The sequence below is a fragment of the Zonotrichia albicollis genome, chromosome 21 (assembly GCF_047830755.1).
Source record: "Zonotrichia albicollis isolate bZonAlb1 chromosome 21, bZonAlb1.hap1, whole genome shotgun sequence".
NCBI classification, from domain to species: Eukaryota; Metazoa; Chordata; class Aves; order Passeriformes; family Passerellidae; genus Zonotrichia; species Zonotrichia albicollis.
Window position 1 is genome coordinate 7,046,119 of NC_133839.1, and position 13,972 is coordinate 7,060,090.

Here is a 13,972-nt window from a genome sequence, read left to right on the forward strand (position 1 = left end):
AGTACGCTGCTCTCCAGCCTGTCCCGGTACTTCCGCAGGGGAGGGCCCTCTTCCCCTGCCAGCGGGGTCCTTCCCTCTCCCCAGGGCAAGTCTGCCTCCAAGCTGGGTCCAGAGGGGCAGGAGCCCTTGTTCCAGCTGGTGCAGGCCTTTGTCCGGCACGTGCAGAGATAGAGCCCGTCCTGGCCCTGCCTCCCTTGTCAGGACCTGCAGCGGAACAATTCCCATCCACCACAGAAGGCATCACCTTTGGCAGAGCTGTAATGAGGACTGGGAAGGGAGGGAGGCCAGGTGTGGGCAGTGGTGTCACCTGAGCAGAGAGATCCCATGGAACTCTTGCCACCCAGGAGCAGAGTGAATGTAAGGAGAGCCCAGCTGGCTCCCTGTGCCCAGCCCACGTGCACAGTCTGCTCACCCTGTCTGCCAGAGCATCCTGGCTGGGTACAAGCACTGAACAGTCAAAACCTTTATTTTTATAGCTTGTACCTCAGCTGGGGAGGCTGTGGCTGGGTGGAGAGAGGAGATGCTTTCTGCTGGGCATTAACTCTGCTCCTAACACAAGGTGCAGCCTGCAGCTCCTGTGTGGAGTCCAGCTAAGGCACACCCAAGGGATCAGCCAGCAATTCAGAGACCATCTTTCTACTGCTATTTTTGTACTGAATGGTTCCAGGCACGATGGTGTATGTGTGCTCACGCCTTCCCTGCACCCTGCAGTCTGTGTGTTGTGTGTGTTTCTGAAGAGCAAGGCCTCACTTAAGGTTTTTACGTCAAAATTCCATTGCTCCAGTCTTGCAGTTTTTTGTAACTGTGCCCTATTTATACTGATATTAAAACCTTTATAGACAGCAGTTGTGTTCATGGGTTTGTGTTGGACACAGCAGCACCAGCTCTGCAATGTCTGGGTGGTAATTCTTTGAAATCCCAGCTAATGTTGTGACTTCTGAGTGAAAATCCAGAGGCTGAAATGATTGTAATTAGAGGCTGATTCCCTGGGTTCCCCACACCCACTCCCTTTCCCTTACTCTCCTGTTGGGGAACTCGTGGGAGGTTTCAAAGGAGCAGCACTATGAAATACTCAGGGATGATTCCCCTGCACACTGAAGGTGCAGCTTGTGGTGTAGCTCTAGATCAACAAACTCTCTGAGGTTCTGAGGCTCAGTGTGTAGTAATAACAGTAAGAGAAAGTCAGTGATTATTGCTTAAAATACAGCCTGAAATCTAGACAGACTTATCTAAGCTAAGAAATCAAATTTCAGTGTAGCTGTGAGCTAATAGCCTACCAGTTCTTTCCTAAATAGACACTTGATTGCTTTACCAGCCAGAACCTTTTTAATTTCAATAGTTTTAAAGAGACTAGAGCTAGAAAATGAGATTATCTTGCTTTGAGGTTGTTTGGGCCTTTTTACCTTATAAGCTCAAGTGCTGGCAATATCCTGGCACATTTCTTTGATCTGGTGTTGCATGCCCTGAGGGCTTTGGAGAGACTTGAACTGGCTGGAGAAAAGTCTTAAAGCAGAAGGCAGAGGGGCTTGTGGGGTGTGTGACAGTCCCAAAGCCAGCGGTGTTTTGTTGGGGCAGCCTTGGTGCCATGGGAGCTGGCTGTGACCAGGGAGAGCTGAAGGTGAACAGCTCTGCACAGACAGGGTGGATGAGGGCTGCCAAGGGAGGGGCAGCAAAGCTGGATTCTGGTCCATCTAAGCAAGTTCAGTTACAGCAGAGGCTGTTACTTGTCATCTGTGGTCAGGATTTTCCTTTTTCATTCCTTCCTTCCAGCTTTGGAAGTTGCAGTGTGCTCATCACTGTATTGGTGTTCAACAAGAATGGATTCTTCTAGATGTTTATTGAAGCAGCAGAGTGAGTTGGTGGTGCCTGGCAGGAGCCCTTGGTGCCAGACAGCAGAAGCAGTGGCTGCTGTTGGTTGTGTGGGTTTTAGAGCTGCAGCAGCATTTCAGTCTTATCTGCCCCTGTCCCTCAGGCCCAGAGGGACCCAGCCAAGGATGGCCCCTGACATCTGCAAGGCAGCAGCACAATTGTCACAATTGTCACCTCCCTGTGCAGTCAGGAGCAGCAGTAGATGTTCCATGTGCTTTTCTTCCTACTGCAGAGGGAACAGAGTGCTGGTGCCAGGAAGAGAATTCCCTCTGGCTGCTCTGAGGGAAGAGACCATTTTCTGCTTCATTAAGCTGCTGCTGCTTTAATGTACCAAGGAGAGGAATAACAGAGGAACAGGGATGTCACTGGCCTGAGGGAAAATATACATGCTGGAAGGGAAACAGGCAGGAGTAGATCTCTCAGAGATCAGGACTATGAGAGTGGTGGTCCTGGCAGTTTTAAAACTAACTAGAACAGCAACATCATTTGATTTCCCTGTTCTCTGTAACTAGAACAGCCAAGCTTTACTGCTGCATTACAGAGCATTTCAACAGCTGCTTTTCCCAGGAGTTCCTTCCAAGCTGGGTGTTGGGGACAAGACTTCAGGATTTTAGATTAGCAGCAGATCTAGTTTCCATAACAACTCAAAAAGTCTGTTAGATCTAGAATAGCACTTGGGTCTCTCAGCAGCTGAAGTCATCCTGCTGCTCTATTTTTGCTTCAAGTGCAGGAGGAGCTGTTGTTTCTCAGAGCCCCTGAAGCTGTAGTACAACTGAGATGTGGCAGCAGGGAGAGGAACCACAAGGCTCTGACAGAGTGTTGGGAGTGCCAGGTGGGACAGGAAGGATGAGCAGCTTTGTTTTGCTTTTAGCCCCAACTTCCAGGCCTGGGGCAGCAGGAGGGCTCTGCTTTCACCTGAGCTGCTCCTTTGTGCCCCTGCTTACAGGAGCAAGGACAGCCCTGAGCCCACAGAAGATGCTGAGGCAGGAGGTCAGGCAGTTCTGTTTATTGGCAAATAAGTGCTGAAACCCATGAGCCCCACAAACACAGGTGCTCAGTGCCCTGTTACATTAGAATGGTCACAAAACCTTTGGGGAAAGTGCAAAAGATCAATAAACAAGCAAAGTTAGTTCTGACATACCTGGGGAAGGGTGTGAACAGAGTTTGGTGCAGGTGAGTTTCTCTTCCATCCAGCTTGAGTGGAAAACTTGTGACACATCAAGTGGAAGTCCTTTAGGTGAGCTCTAGCTAAGAGTTCATTCCAGAGTGAGCAGGCACACACACACCTGAGCTAAGCTGGCTTCTGGAGTGTGTGTGGCCAAGAACTGCTCCTTGCTGGGGGTCACAGCAGCTGGGACTGTCCCTTTCTGCACTAGGGTGCACCAAGTCTGTTCACTGCTGCCATGGGAGGGGAAACATTCATTAAATCAGTGATTCAGGGTGGAAATAAAGTCAGGCTAAAACATGCCTGGACAGACACACTGAAAGAAAAGCCTGGACAATAACACAGGGAGCAAAGCTTGTAAAAAGGCTTGTAAACTTTGCAGTCCAAGAGCAATTTCCCAGAGGAAATGCAAGCAAGATGCATGGTCCCTTGCACAGAGGTTTGGGGCCAGGCCCTACAGTAGCAGGTTGGTCTTCACAAAGAAATGCTCCAGCTTCAGGGGACAGGGGCAGGTGGGAGCCTCCAGCCCCAGGACAGGGACTGTGGCTCTGGCCAGCTGTGCATTGCTGGGCTCCCAGGGGACAGCAGGGTGGGGGGGCTTAACAGGCTCCTAAATTTCACTGCAGCCTCCTTGCCTTGTGTGCCACAGGGGGGTGTGGGACACTTCCCTGCTGGAATGCTCAATGGTTGGACTTGGGCAACTCTGCTGGGGGAGAGAGGAGGGGCAGAGGCACCAACCCACACCTGACACAGGGAGTGCAAGTGGTGAGCAGCTGCTGAGGGACACAGCTCCCTCACCCCAGGAAAGCCACTGGGAGGAACAGGACTAGGGCAGGGAAGGGAAAACGAAATCAAGGAATCTTGTGCCATCAGGCCTAACCTCAAAGCAGGCTGCACTGGTAGGTAACCAATTCAGTCTTGGGTGCCATCAGCCCTTTCCCAAAACCTCACCAGAACAGTGTTCCCACTTCTTTCCCCCAATTCCTGTATGAGCAATGGAGTGTTGACCCTGAAGAGAGCGATGGTCTCGGATGAGGAAATCCGCGTTGGAAGTGCCAGATGAGGGGTGCATTCTGCTTGTACATTCTTCTTCCTTAACATTTAACTTAACAGTTCCAAGTAAGTGACAGGAACTTTCCCTTTCTGGTTCCCTCTTTCCCCTATGAGCCAGTCTGGATCCATGCCTGGCAGGCTGTACACAGTGATCATCTGAGGAGAGAAGACAGCACATTAGACAGGACCTTACTCTGCACACAGAGCCAAGAACTTCAGTCAGATGAGCACTGAAAGAACAATAATTTCTGAAGTTATTTAGCAGCCATCTGTGCCCTTTCCCTGGAGCTATCTGCAGCTTTAACACAACATCTATGGAAAACTGCCCAGTGATGTCCCTGTTGCTTTTTCATTCTCCAAAGTGACTCAAGGTACTTTTACATGTTGCTATGTCATCCCTTCTCAATATGGAAGTTCAGTCTACAGAACAGAAGAGTTTGCAACTTGCTGATTTTTCTTTTTTTCTCAGCATGATTAGAGCAGGCCTCCAGCCAACAGCTTATCCCATGGCTCTGGATAAGGCAGCTGTACTTGAGGGTCACAGTGAAGATATTAAGTATTGGAGTATTTTATTTTGGGTACAGTTGGGTTTTAACAGGGGGGCTTATTTGGGTGATGTTAAATAGTAAATGGCTGTGAGCACAAGCTCACTGCACTCAGCAGATACTGCTATCCAGAAAAAGACTCTATTAATAAAGCACATTTTAGGGCCAGGAAAAGGAACCAAAGTCCTTGTTGGGCACACCATGGGCTGCTGGGTAGCTGTAGCCAAACCCAACACTCAGGAAAGGCACCAACCTCATCTGCAAGAAGTGCCAGCTCGGTGCTGTCGGCTGCTTCGTAGTCGTAGAGGACTCTGGCCCTGCGTGTCCCACTGGCAGGAGGTTTGACTTCATTGGGGTTCAGCACCCCCTCTGCCACGGTGTTGGGCACCCCAACAATTGTGGGCACCACTGGGATTGTAGGCACAGCAGGGAGGGTGGCAGCAGCAACAGGAGGAGAGGCAGCAGCTGCCGGAGATGCGGATTCTGCGTTGCCCACGAATGTACCTGAAAATCTGACAGGGGAGAAAAGAGCCCAGGTCAGAGAGGCTCCAGCCTGAGGAACCACCATCAGCTCTTCCTTTCAGCAGCTGCTCTGCAGAGATGATGCCCAAGAGTTACAGAGGCAGCTGTAACACACCCACACTGCCCTTCATGTGGGGAAACACCCCCAGTTCTCAGGAGCTGAGGCTGCAGCAGGTGACATTTGTCTGCCCATTGTGACTCCAGTGCTGTTTCAGCACTTGCAGAGCACCAGACTGATGTGTGGCCCTGCAGAGGGGGCTGGGCAGGTGCTGCTCTGGCCTCATTGACTGGGTCCATTGTGCTGTGTCCTTGTCCTGCTCTCACACAGTCTGTTACCTGTTCTGCCTGCTAATTCTTCTGGAAAGGGATGGGCACTGATGCTGTTGAACTGGATAACACAGCTGGAGGCTGCCAGGCTTTGCAGGCTCTCTAGACAGACACAGTGATGGAGCTCAGGCTCAGTTATCTAAGGGGGTACAGCTCTGGCCCTGGCAGTGCTCACACAGAGATCCCAGAGTCGCTGAAGGAAGGAGAGCCCTCAGAGCTCATCCTGGCCAGCATCATACTTACATTTCTCCTTTGGAGCTGCAGGCATGGAAAAAGAATGGAACAGGAGTTAAGTGAGCACGTAGAGGCAACATCCCCTCCTGGGTCAGGCTGTGCTGGTGTGACAGGACCAGACATCCCAGCCCACCCCATGGGATGTGCAGCCAGCAGCACTGAATGTGGAATCTGGGATTTGTTACTGCTGCAGCAGAGCATGCTCAGGCTCATTGCTTGGCAACAAGAATTTGAGTCCTGTGTGATTTAACTAATTTAGAGGAAGAATGTTCAAACTCCCATGGCCATCATGCTTTGAGAGGAATGTAAAAATCCAGTGGCAAAGCCTGCTCCTGCATGCACCACCAGCACCAGGACTGGTCACCACTGTAAACTCAGAAATTGTCACAGCTGTGAGGGCACTTCATAACTTCTGCCCAACATTATGATGGGAGGGGGAAAGAGCCTGAGCTGGGGGTAAGGAGATCAATAACCCTCAGAGAAGTAAAAGCAGTCTCTTGTCTTACCTGCCCAGCTGCTTCTGTAGATCCAGCATGAACTGGTAGCACTGAGCATAGTAGTTGGTCTGAGACTCCACAAACTCGTGGAGACAGCGAAGATGATTCACCTGCAGGGAAAGGAACCATCAGCTTGGCTGAGTTTGGCTGCCAGGCACAGAAACCCTCTGCTGCCCTTAAGTACCCCCAATTTACCCCCTCTTCCACCTCTATTGCACATGCAGGACTCCAGGAGCCCTGTGGTCCCTGGCAGCCCAGCAGGACTCACGTGGGTGCTGCTGATGCCCTCCAGCAGCAGCCGGGTCACCTCCGCCTGCCGGTCGAACTCGGTCTGGGTGAGCCTGAGCTCGTGCTCCGCCTGCAAACAGCACAGGGTGAGGCAGCACAAGGCACAGCCCTGAGCTGCCTCTGCAGCCCCTCCACACCCCCTGGCAGCAGGATCCCCCTGTGACACTGAGCAGCAGGCACAGGAGACCCTGGTTGGGATCCCAGAGACCTCTGGCTGCATCTCAGCCTGATTCCTTCTTAACCCTGCATTGGACCACTGCAGGTGATGGAGTGGCAGCTCAAAACTGGTGCATCAAGCAAGGAAGCTCCTACTCCCACAAGACTAGGAGGTGAGGATGGGGAGGCTTTGTTAATCCTGAGCTATGTGGGAAGTCAGTCCCATGCCAGCTCTGGTCCCTTTAATCCCTGTTTCTGCACCTGCAGGCACAGGAATGTCACAGCCTCCCATGGCTTCTCTCTGGAAGTGCAGCGGTTTTGATTTTATCACCACAAAACAAAGACTGAGGCCAGGCAGCATTTACCAAACTGCTGCTGCTAATTAAATCTGCAATGGAGATGAACATCCCCATCCAAGCTCTACCCAAGGGTCTCCTTTGGGGCTAGTTACTGATTCTGAGCTAGGAGGGATTAACCACTGGTGAACAGCAGGCAGCTCCACAGCAGCTCTGGGGATTCAGAGACAGACTCACATGGAGATCCATCTCTCCCCATCAAACAGAGCATTTACACTGGGGCAGTTCTGCAGGACCAGAACACCCAGGTGGATCCTGGCAAGGAGATCCAGAAGTGCTGGAGCAGCCAAGTGCTCTGGTGCTGGCTCTCCCCTCCTGCTGATGAAAGGGGTGACAAGCATCCCCACATGTTCTCTGGTGTTATTCCTTAACACCAGGGCTGTGGTGTCCTCTTGGGGTGAGCTGTGACTGTCACAGAAGAGTGACACCGACCCAGCTCCAGCTCACAGGGAAGAGAATCCTTTCCCTCCTCCAGGAAGGTGCAGCCTTTGGAGCTGCCTTGGTGCAGGGGCTCCTTTTGCAGCTTTGGGAATGCCCTCACCATTGCGGCACAGGACTGAGCCCCGAGGGCTGATCCAGCCAGGCTGACAGAGCAGAGGCCACATCCCTGGTGACCCCAGAGGAGAGCCAGCATTCCCAGCAGGACAAGCTGGAGGTGCTGCTGGGGCCAGCAGAGCTCTCCTCTGGTAGCAGCACTACTAGTGTAGGGCCAGGCTACAACAATGAAATGCTTTGACTGTCTTATAATCAGATTTGTCTATTTTAAGCTGCAACTCAATTGATCTATTTTCTTGCATCCTCTGTATGAAAGGGATTATTTACAGGAGAAGGGGGAGTGTAACAGAAAACAACAGTGCAATGCCTTCAAAACACCAAGTGATTCTTGCTCCTGTGAGCTGAGGCTCCAGTATTCAGAGCTATTTAAACTTGTGCCAGGCAGACCCAGCTCCATTTGGTGCTGCCTGGGATCTGCCTCTCCCTGCCAGCTCTGAGCAGTTGCAGGATGCAGTTTTCTATAAAACCAGAGCAGGGTGGTGACCTGGGAGGCCTCTTCCAGTCTTGTGCTTCTCCCAGAAGACATGGAGAACTCCAACATTTACTTACACACTTCAGTCTATCCAAGCAGAACAACCCAAAGAGAGGACAGAGGAACAGATCCTTGCATGCTCATAGCTGGCTGTAGCCAGCTTGTTTGCTTGTTTGAGGGACTGAAGGACTTAAAGAAGAGGAAGGGCTGGGTCAGGAACAGCCAGTCCATTCTGCAGATGCCTTTGGAGTAACAGCAACAAGCTGCTGTCATGCACAGCACACAGAACCTCTGCCATCCTCACTTCAGCTTCACAGCAATGCCTGCTGGGGGTGTTTGAGGTGGGAAAGAACAGGTGCCCAGGTGTCTCTGGAAGCTCCAGGCTGTGCTGGGGCTCCACACAGAGCTCACCTTGGTCTCACCCTCCATCCATCCTCATGGACAAGTCACACTTCCCTTCCAGAGCCTCCATGGATCAGAAGGGTAAGTGCAGCTCATCCACAGAGAATCAACTCCAGGAGGCTTCAAACCTCTCCCCTGAGCAAGCTGCTCCCTGCAGCAGCTGGGGATGTGCTCTGTCTTTGCTGCAGCTCTGTGAGGAGCCAGCTGGGTGGGTCAGGCCAGAGGCACATGGAGGATCAGAGCCTTGGCCACAGGAGCAGAGCTGGTCACACCTCAGCCACCACCTCTGCTCCTGCCACACAGTGCAGGGCTCTGAGCCTCCTTCCACCACACACAGGGAAGTGTCCCCCACCAGGGACAGCCAAGGGGCCCATGGCTCATCCCAAGCTGCTGCCATTGCACTGAACCACCCAGAGGGATCAGGGCTGGGCCACACAACAGCAGCAGCAGCCCCTGACCCTCCCTGCCTGTGAGCAGAAGGGCTTCCACACTACCCCTGTCCTCAGAACACCCCCAGAAGGTTTGAGCACAATCCCAGCTGGGCACTTACCTTTTCCACCTCGTCGCTCCAGAGCTGTGGGGGCCACAGAGCAACAGGAGAGGAGATCAGTGTTGGAGACGTCGTGAGGCACTGGGCACTGACACCAACAGCAGGGACCCTCCAGGGCACAGCAGCCAGCTCCAGGACAAGCCAGCCCTTCACCCACAGCAGCTGCCAGATCCACGCCCCTTCCCCTCATCCCTGCACCCTGGAGCTCAGTTCCACAATGGGACAGCGAGTCCCTGCCAGGGCTGCTACAGCCACTGCATCCCATGGGCTCCAGGGAAAAAGGGAGTAACAGCAGAGTCCTCTGCACAGCCAGGCTCACTGTGCTGGAGCTGCACAGGCTGTGGCTGGGGGACAGCCCTTTTGTAGGATTGTGGAGAGGCAAGTGAGCTTTCTGAGCCCAGGCCACATAGAGGCAAGAGTTCCTCACCCACAGTGCAGAGAAATGGGATAACCCACACTGCTCAGTGCCTACAGCCTGCTCAGGCACAGCAAGGAGGAAGCAGGGGCTGGATGCTGCCTCTGAGCCAGGCAAAACATCACACAGCTCCTCCCTGCTCTCCTCATCCTCAGGGGCACACCTGAGGAGCAGAACACTGCACACCTCCAGCTGCTGGTGGGATCTGGCTTCAGGACACGAAACAATGAACAGAAATCATACACAGCAATAGCAAAGGGAGAGAGAGGAGCCAGAAAAACACATTGATCCTTCCCAGAGGTCCTTGGCTTGGCCTTTCCTCAGCAGCCAACAGTCCTGGCAATGTGAAATGCCCCTGGGTGCAGGAGCAGAGCAGCCTGCAGCACCCACACCAGCAGGGCCAGGGGAATGAGCCCTGTGGAGCTCAGCTTCACCACCCAGTGTCAGCTCCAGGCACAGCTGGATTTGCACTGAGGGCTCAGAGGGAGAGCAGGCTCTGCTTGGACCGGGCTCTCCCAGCTGAGCTTTGCTCACCAGCTGTCCCCAGGTGAATCTGTAGCCAGATTTGTTTCTCCTCTGTTGCCTTTGCTGTGCCACATCCAGATCTGACCCTGTGGTGCTCTGGGACAGCCCAGCTTTGCCCAGATCTATCCCTGGGCTAAGACCCTGTGTGGCTCCTCTTTGGGCAGCTCAGAGGGCAGAAAATGCCAAGATCTGCTGTTGTCTCCCTGCACCCCAGCTCAAGCCAGAGGAATCCTCTTTAAGGCACTCAATTTGTTTTTCCTGGAGTCATTCCTAGGAGTACAGCACATGGCAGAAAGGGATATTCAGGCTTGCACAGCTCATGTACACCTTCTTACACAAAAACAAAAGGTCAGTGTGGGAGAGAGGAGAAATGGCTCCTCAGCATCCAACTCATACAAAACAAGAGAGGTGCTTTTTTTTCTTGGATTTAATTCCATCTGAGCCCTCCTGTCGTGGAAGGGAGAAAAAAACCAAAAGCACCATGTCATCCACCTCTCCAAAAACCAACAAAGTCAATTTAGAATCCAAATCAGAGCCCAGCTGAGGGCAGGTGTGGTCCAGGAGAGAGCTGACCTGTTTGCTCACCTGTAAGACAAAGCTGTTCCCTTGGGCACAACCAACCCCTCCCTCCAGAAAGGAGCAGGTGAGCAGCAGCCACTGCTCTGCACTCTCAGTGCACACTAAGAAGTAGCACAAGGACTCTGGCCTGGAAGAAAAGCAGAGCAACAGGATGAAGAGCTCCTACCTTGCTGCAGTGCCTGACCCTTTGGGATGAATGCTGGGATTTGAGAGCTTGCAGCCAAGCAGCCCTGCCTGTACAGAGCCAGGGAGCAGCCTGGGCTCAGCCTGTGTGCTGCTGATTAGAGATGCAAAGTGTAATTCATGTCACCCCTGCCAGTGCAGCTGGACTTCAGGGGGCCCTTCACCCACCAAGTGCAGCCTCTGGAAGAGTTTTGGAAGCCACAAGGCCTGACTCTGGTCAGGCCAGCACATTTCCCACAGGCACTCCTGGTAGGAGGCCCTGCTGTGCAATAAAACCCCTTGGGTCAGAGCTGGCTGCTCTCCCAGAGCCCTGCTCTCCCTGCCCAGTGCCACCAGCACCAGCACAGCCAGATGAGGCAGCACTGGGCTAGGCACAGATGTCCCAGGGTAACCTAAAAAAACCTCACAAAATCTGTTCTCCTGTTAAGTTCCTGCATGTGGCACCTGCTCCTCAGAGCAGCTCTGCAGTAGAGCAGGAACAGACCAAGGTCATTTCTGGTGAGGGCTGGACGTGTCCAACTGAGTGTCTGTACAAATGCTTGTCTTCAGCTGTGCTTTAGCCCTGCCATGTTCAGAGGCAGGGAAAGCCCAGCTTCTCTCCTCTGGGTGTCCCAGAGCTTCCCTGCAGTCCCTTGGAACAGACTTCCCAAGGGAAGAGGAGAGCCACAGGCTGGCTCTGAGCTGCACGAGGAGACAGGAGAACTGCAGCACCACCAGCTTCAGCTTCTTCTGCAGGACTCTCATCCCTGAGCCTGGACTGATGGAATTGTTTTCTAGTGTTGTGCAAAGCTGTTTCTGATCCCAGCATTGCTCTCCAAGAAGGTCAGGACAGATCCCCCTAGGAACTAACACTGATGCTGTCAGCTCAGTCACACCTCTGGCTCCAAGTGGGATGGGTTTCCCATTAACCAAATCCAGCTTGTTTCCATTGTGCTTTTTGTTTCTGAGAAGGTTGGGCTGTCCTTTTTCATATCAGCAGATCCCACTCCCAGATTATTCTGTTAGCAGGCATCAGTGTTGTTCTGAATGCTGGTTAGGAAGCAAGATGATCAGTTTTCAACATTTTAACGAGAAATGTGACATTGTGCAATGGGGAGCCATGAACACAGCATGGGAAGCCAATTGCTTGGCCAACATCCACTCAGTGTAAGAGTGGAGACACAGTGGGCTGCTCACCCACCCCAGGCACATCTGGCTGTGCAACAGCTGCCAACACACTGAAACTGTAAAAAATGACCTCTGTTTGCAGAACAGACAAACCTCAATGTTATTGACACTGGTGGCAGAGAGATTCCTCCACCTTTGCTTCTCTTGACCAGCTTCAAAGCCTCTGACTCTGACACCACAGTGCAGATCAGGCAGTCACATGTGTGATACTGCCAGTGTACAGCTGGAACCATCCAGAAAGGCCACTCTTGGGGGTTGTTCCTCTCAATTGCTCCCCTAGCAATACAAAACCATCAGAAGATCCCCACTGGAGATGTGGAGGAGGGCTGGCAGGGGAGCTGGTTTGGAAAGCAAACCCAGCTGCAAAGGGCCAGACCCTGAGCAGGCACCCCAGAGGGGTGATGTGAATCCTGGAGGCTGAGTCAGAGCCTGGGCAGCCCATGTCACATTAAAATGTTGAAAACAGCAGAGCACTAGGCCTAAGTCAGGTAGAGAGAGAGGCAGGAATGGCTGGAGAGGCAGGATCCAGGAGGAGCAGTACCCAGTGATCTTACCGCTGATGCGCTGGCGGAGAGCACGTAATTACGAGGTCTGGTTTCCTGAAAGTCAGGCACAGCCTGGGGGGGAATAGAGGGTCATGTACAAGGCACCAAGGAGCCATCAGCAGTCACTGGGTGATGGCTGGAACAAGAGACCAGTGGCTTTTTTCCTGCCTGTGCTGGGAGCTTTGCTCACACTCTGATGAGAGGAGGTCTCCTGGCTTGTGCAGCCACAGCTGGTGCTTGGACAGCAGACACTCCTGCTGTTGGGAACTCTGCACTGACAGTGTCAGCTCATACAGCACCACCCCAAAGGCATTCCCACTCCCCTGCAGCCAGCAGGTTGCTCTTGTTGCATTAACTCAGTCCTGTGGGCAGGACCTCCCTTCCCCTGGTTTCCTACAGTCACTGTACAGGGCCTTGCCCTTAAAGTAGGAATGTTTGCCAGCACTGGAGCATCCCTCCCACAGTGCCTTCCACTGCTCTCACTCTCTCCAAGCCACATTTCCTCCTAACAGAGCCAGACCTGCAGTTTCCAGGAAGGCACATGGCTTAGCCAAGCCAAAGGCAGTGCAGGAGTTTTCATCCCAGGGGTCAGGAAACCCCAAACCAAACCACCTTCTCCATGGCTGAACTTCTGCCCTGGGGTACCAAGACTTGAGCACTCTGGAGGTTTCCTCCCTGGAAGTGCAATGGATCCAGTCCATCCCCCCCAGTTCTGGGCTCACAACCCACCACAGAACGTGGTGCTTTATTCAGGTGAGACCAGGCCTGCTCCTGGGATGGCAGCACTACCTAAAGAGACAAACCAACACCACCAGGAATCCTCCTGGCCAGCTCTACTGCCCACAGGCTGCTGTGCAGGGCTGGCACAGTCCTGCTGCACCCCAGCTCTGCTGCTAATCCCCTCAGGCCCTCTCCCAGGTTAATCTCTCTGCTCTCACCCAGATCCACTTATACACACTGACCCACTTTGCTGGGCCCAAGCAGCCAGCTGGAATGAGTGACCAGTGTGTGGAAGAGCAGTCAGACAGTCCCAACCATATTTCTTTTTCATACCATTTAGGAGTTTTAGGGATGGCTGGAGGAAGGAATAAGGAGGAGCAATTCCTATTGCAAGTTAAACCTGAATATAGGGAGAAAAATGCACCAGTGAGGTTTGAGGCCAGCATAGCAAGTAGGCTGGACTCCTCCCTGTGGGGAGAAAGGATGGTTCAGAGAAATAGCTGCTTATGCTTTTTGGTTTTTGAAGATCAAGAGCAACTGAAGAAACCTCTCCTCCCATTCCCTGGTCTCCAGGGAGTCCCAAAACTAGTCACAGCACATGGGATGAAGGAGGCAAGCTTCTCTTGTACTTCTGTGCATGGAGAAGTTGAATTTGCAAGCAGTGATCAAAAGGGACCCACCTCCCTCCCCCTTCCACTCTGGTCATGGGGAAAAGGGGCAGAACAGCAGCACAGCCAGATCATCCTGCCTGTCATTGTCTCTGGGCTGCCCTTCCAGACAGGGACTGGCCACCCAACCCAGGGGGTCTTCAGGGGAGCCCCTGCCTCTCTTGAGCACTGCTTGCAGC

At 52.9% G+C, this 13,972-nt stretch overlaps 2 protein-coding genes across 10 annotated transcripts in view; one reads left to right on the plus strand and one right to left on the minus strand.

Moving 5' to 3' along the window:
• NUP188 (nucleoporin 188) overlaps positions 1–3,504 on the plus strand; it is a 28,249-nt gene extending 24,745 nt beyond the window's left edge. The window contains exon 44 of the mRNA XM_026795586.2: positions 1–3,504. Coding sequence (XP_026651387.1) covers positions 1–171 — 171 coding nt within the window. The 3' untranslated portion in view covers positions 172–3,504.
• Positions 2,860–13,972, minus strand: part of SH3GLB2 (SH3 domain containing GRB2 like, endophilin B2) — a 24,847-nt gene continuing 13,734 nt past the window's right edge. For 3 of the 9 annotated variants that reach the window (XM_074556007.1, XM_074555999.1, XM_074556006.1), the window contains 7 exons: positions 12,415–12,477; positions 8,992–9,015; positions 6,481–6,570; positions 6,222–6,322; positions 5,725–5,739; positions 4,886–5,144; positions 2,860–4,243 (listed from right to left, as the gene is read on the minus strand). In XM_074556007.1, coding sequence (XP_074412108.1) covers positions 4,136–4,243; positions 4,886–5,144; positions 5,725–5,739; positions 6,222–6,322; positions 6,481–6,570; positions 8,992–9,015; positions 12,415–12,477 — 660 coding nt within the window. In that variant the 3' untranslated portion in view covers positions 2,860–4,135. The remainder of the gene's footprint in view (positions 4,244–4,885; positions 5,145–5,724; positions 5,740–6,221; positions 6,323–6,480; positions 6,571–8,991; positions 9,016–12,414; positions 12,478–13,972) is intronic. The other 6 variants (XM_074556000.1, XM_074556001.1, XM_074556002.1 and 3 more) reach the window with 5 other exon arrangements.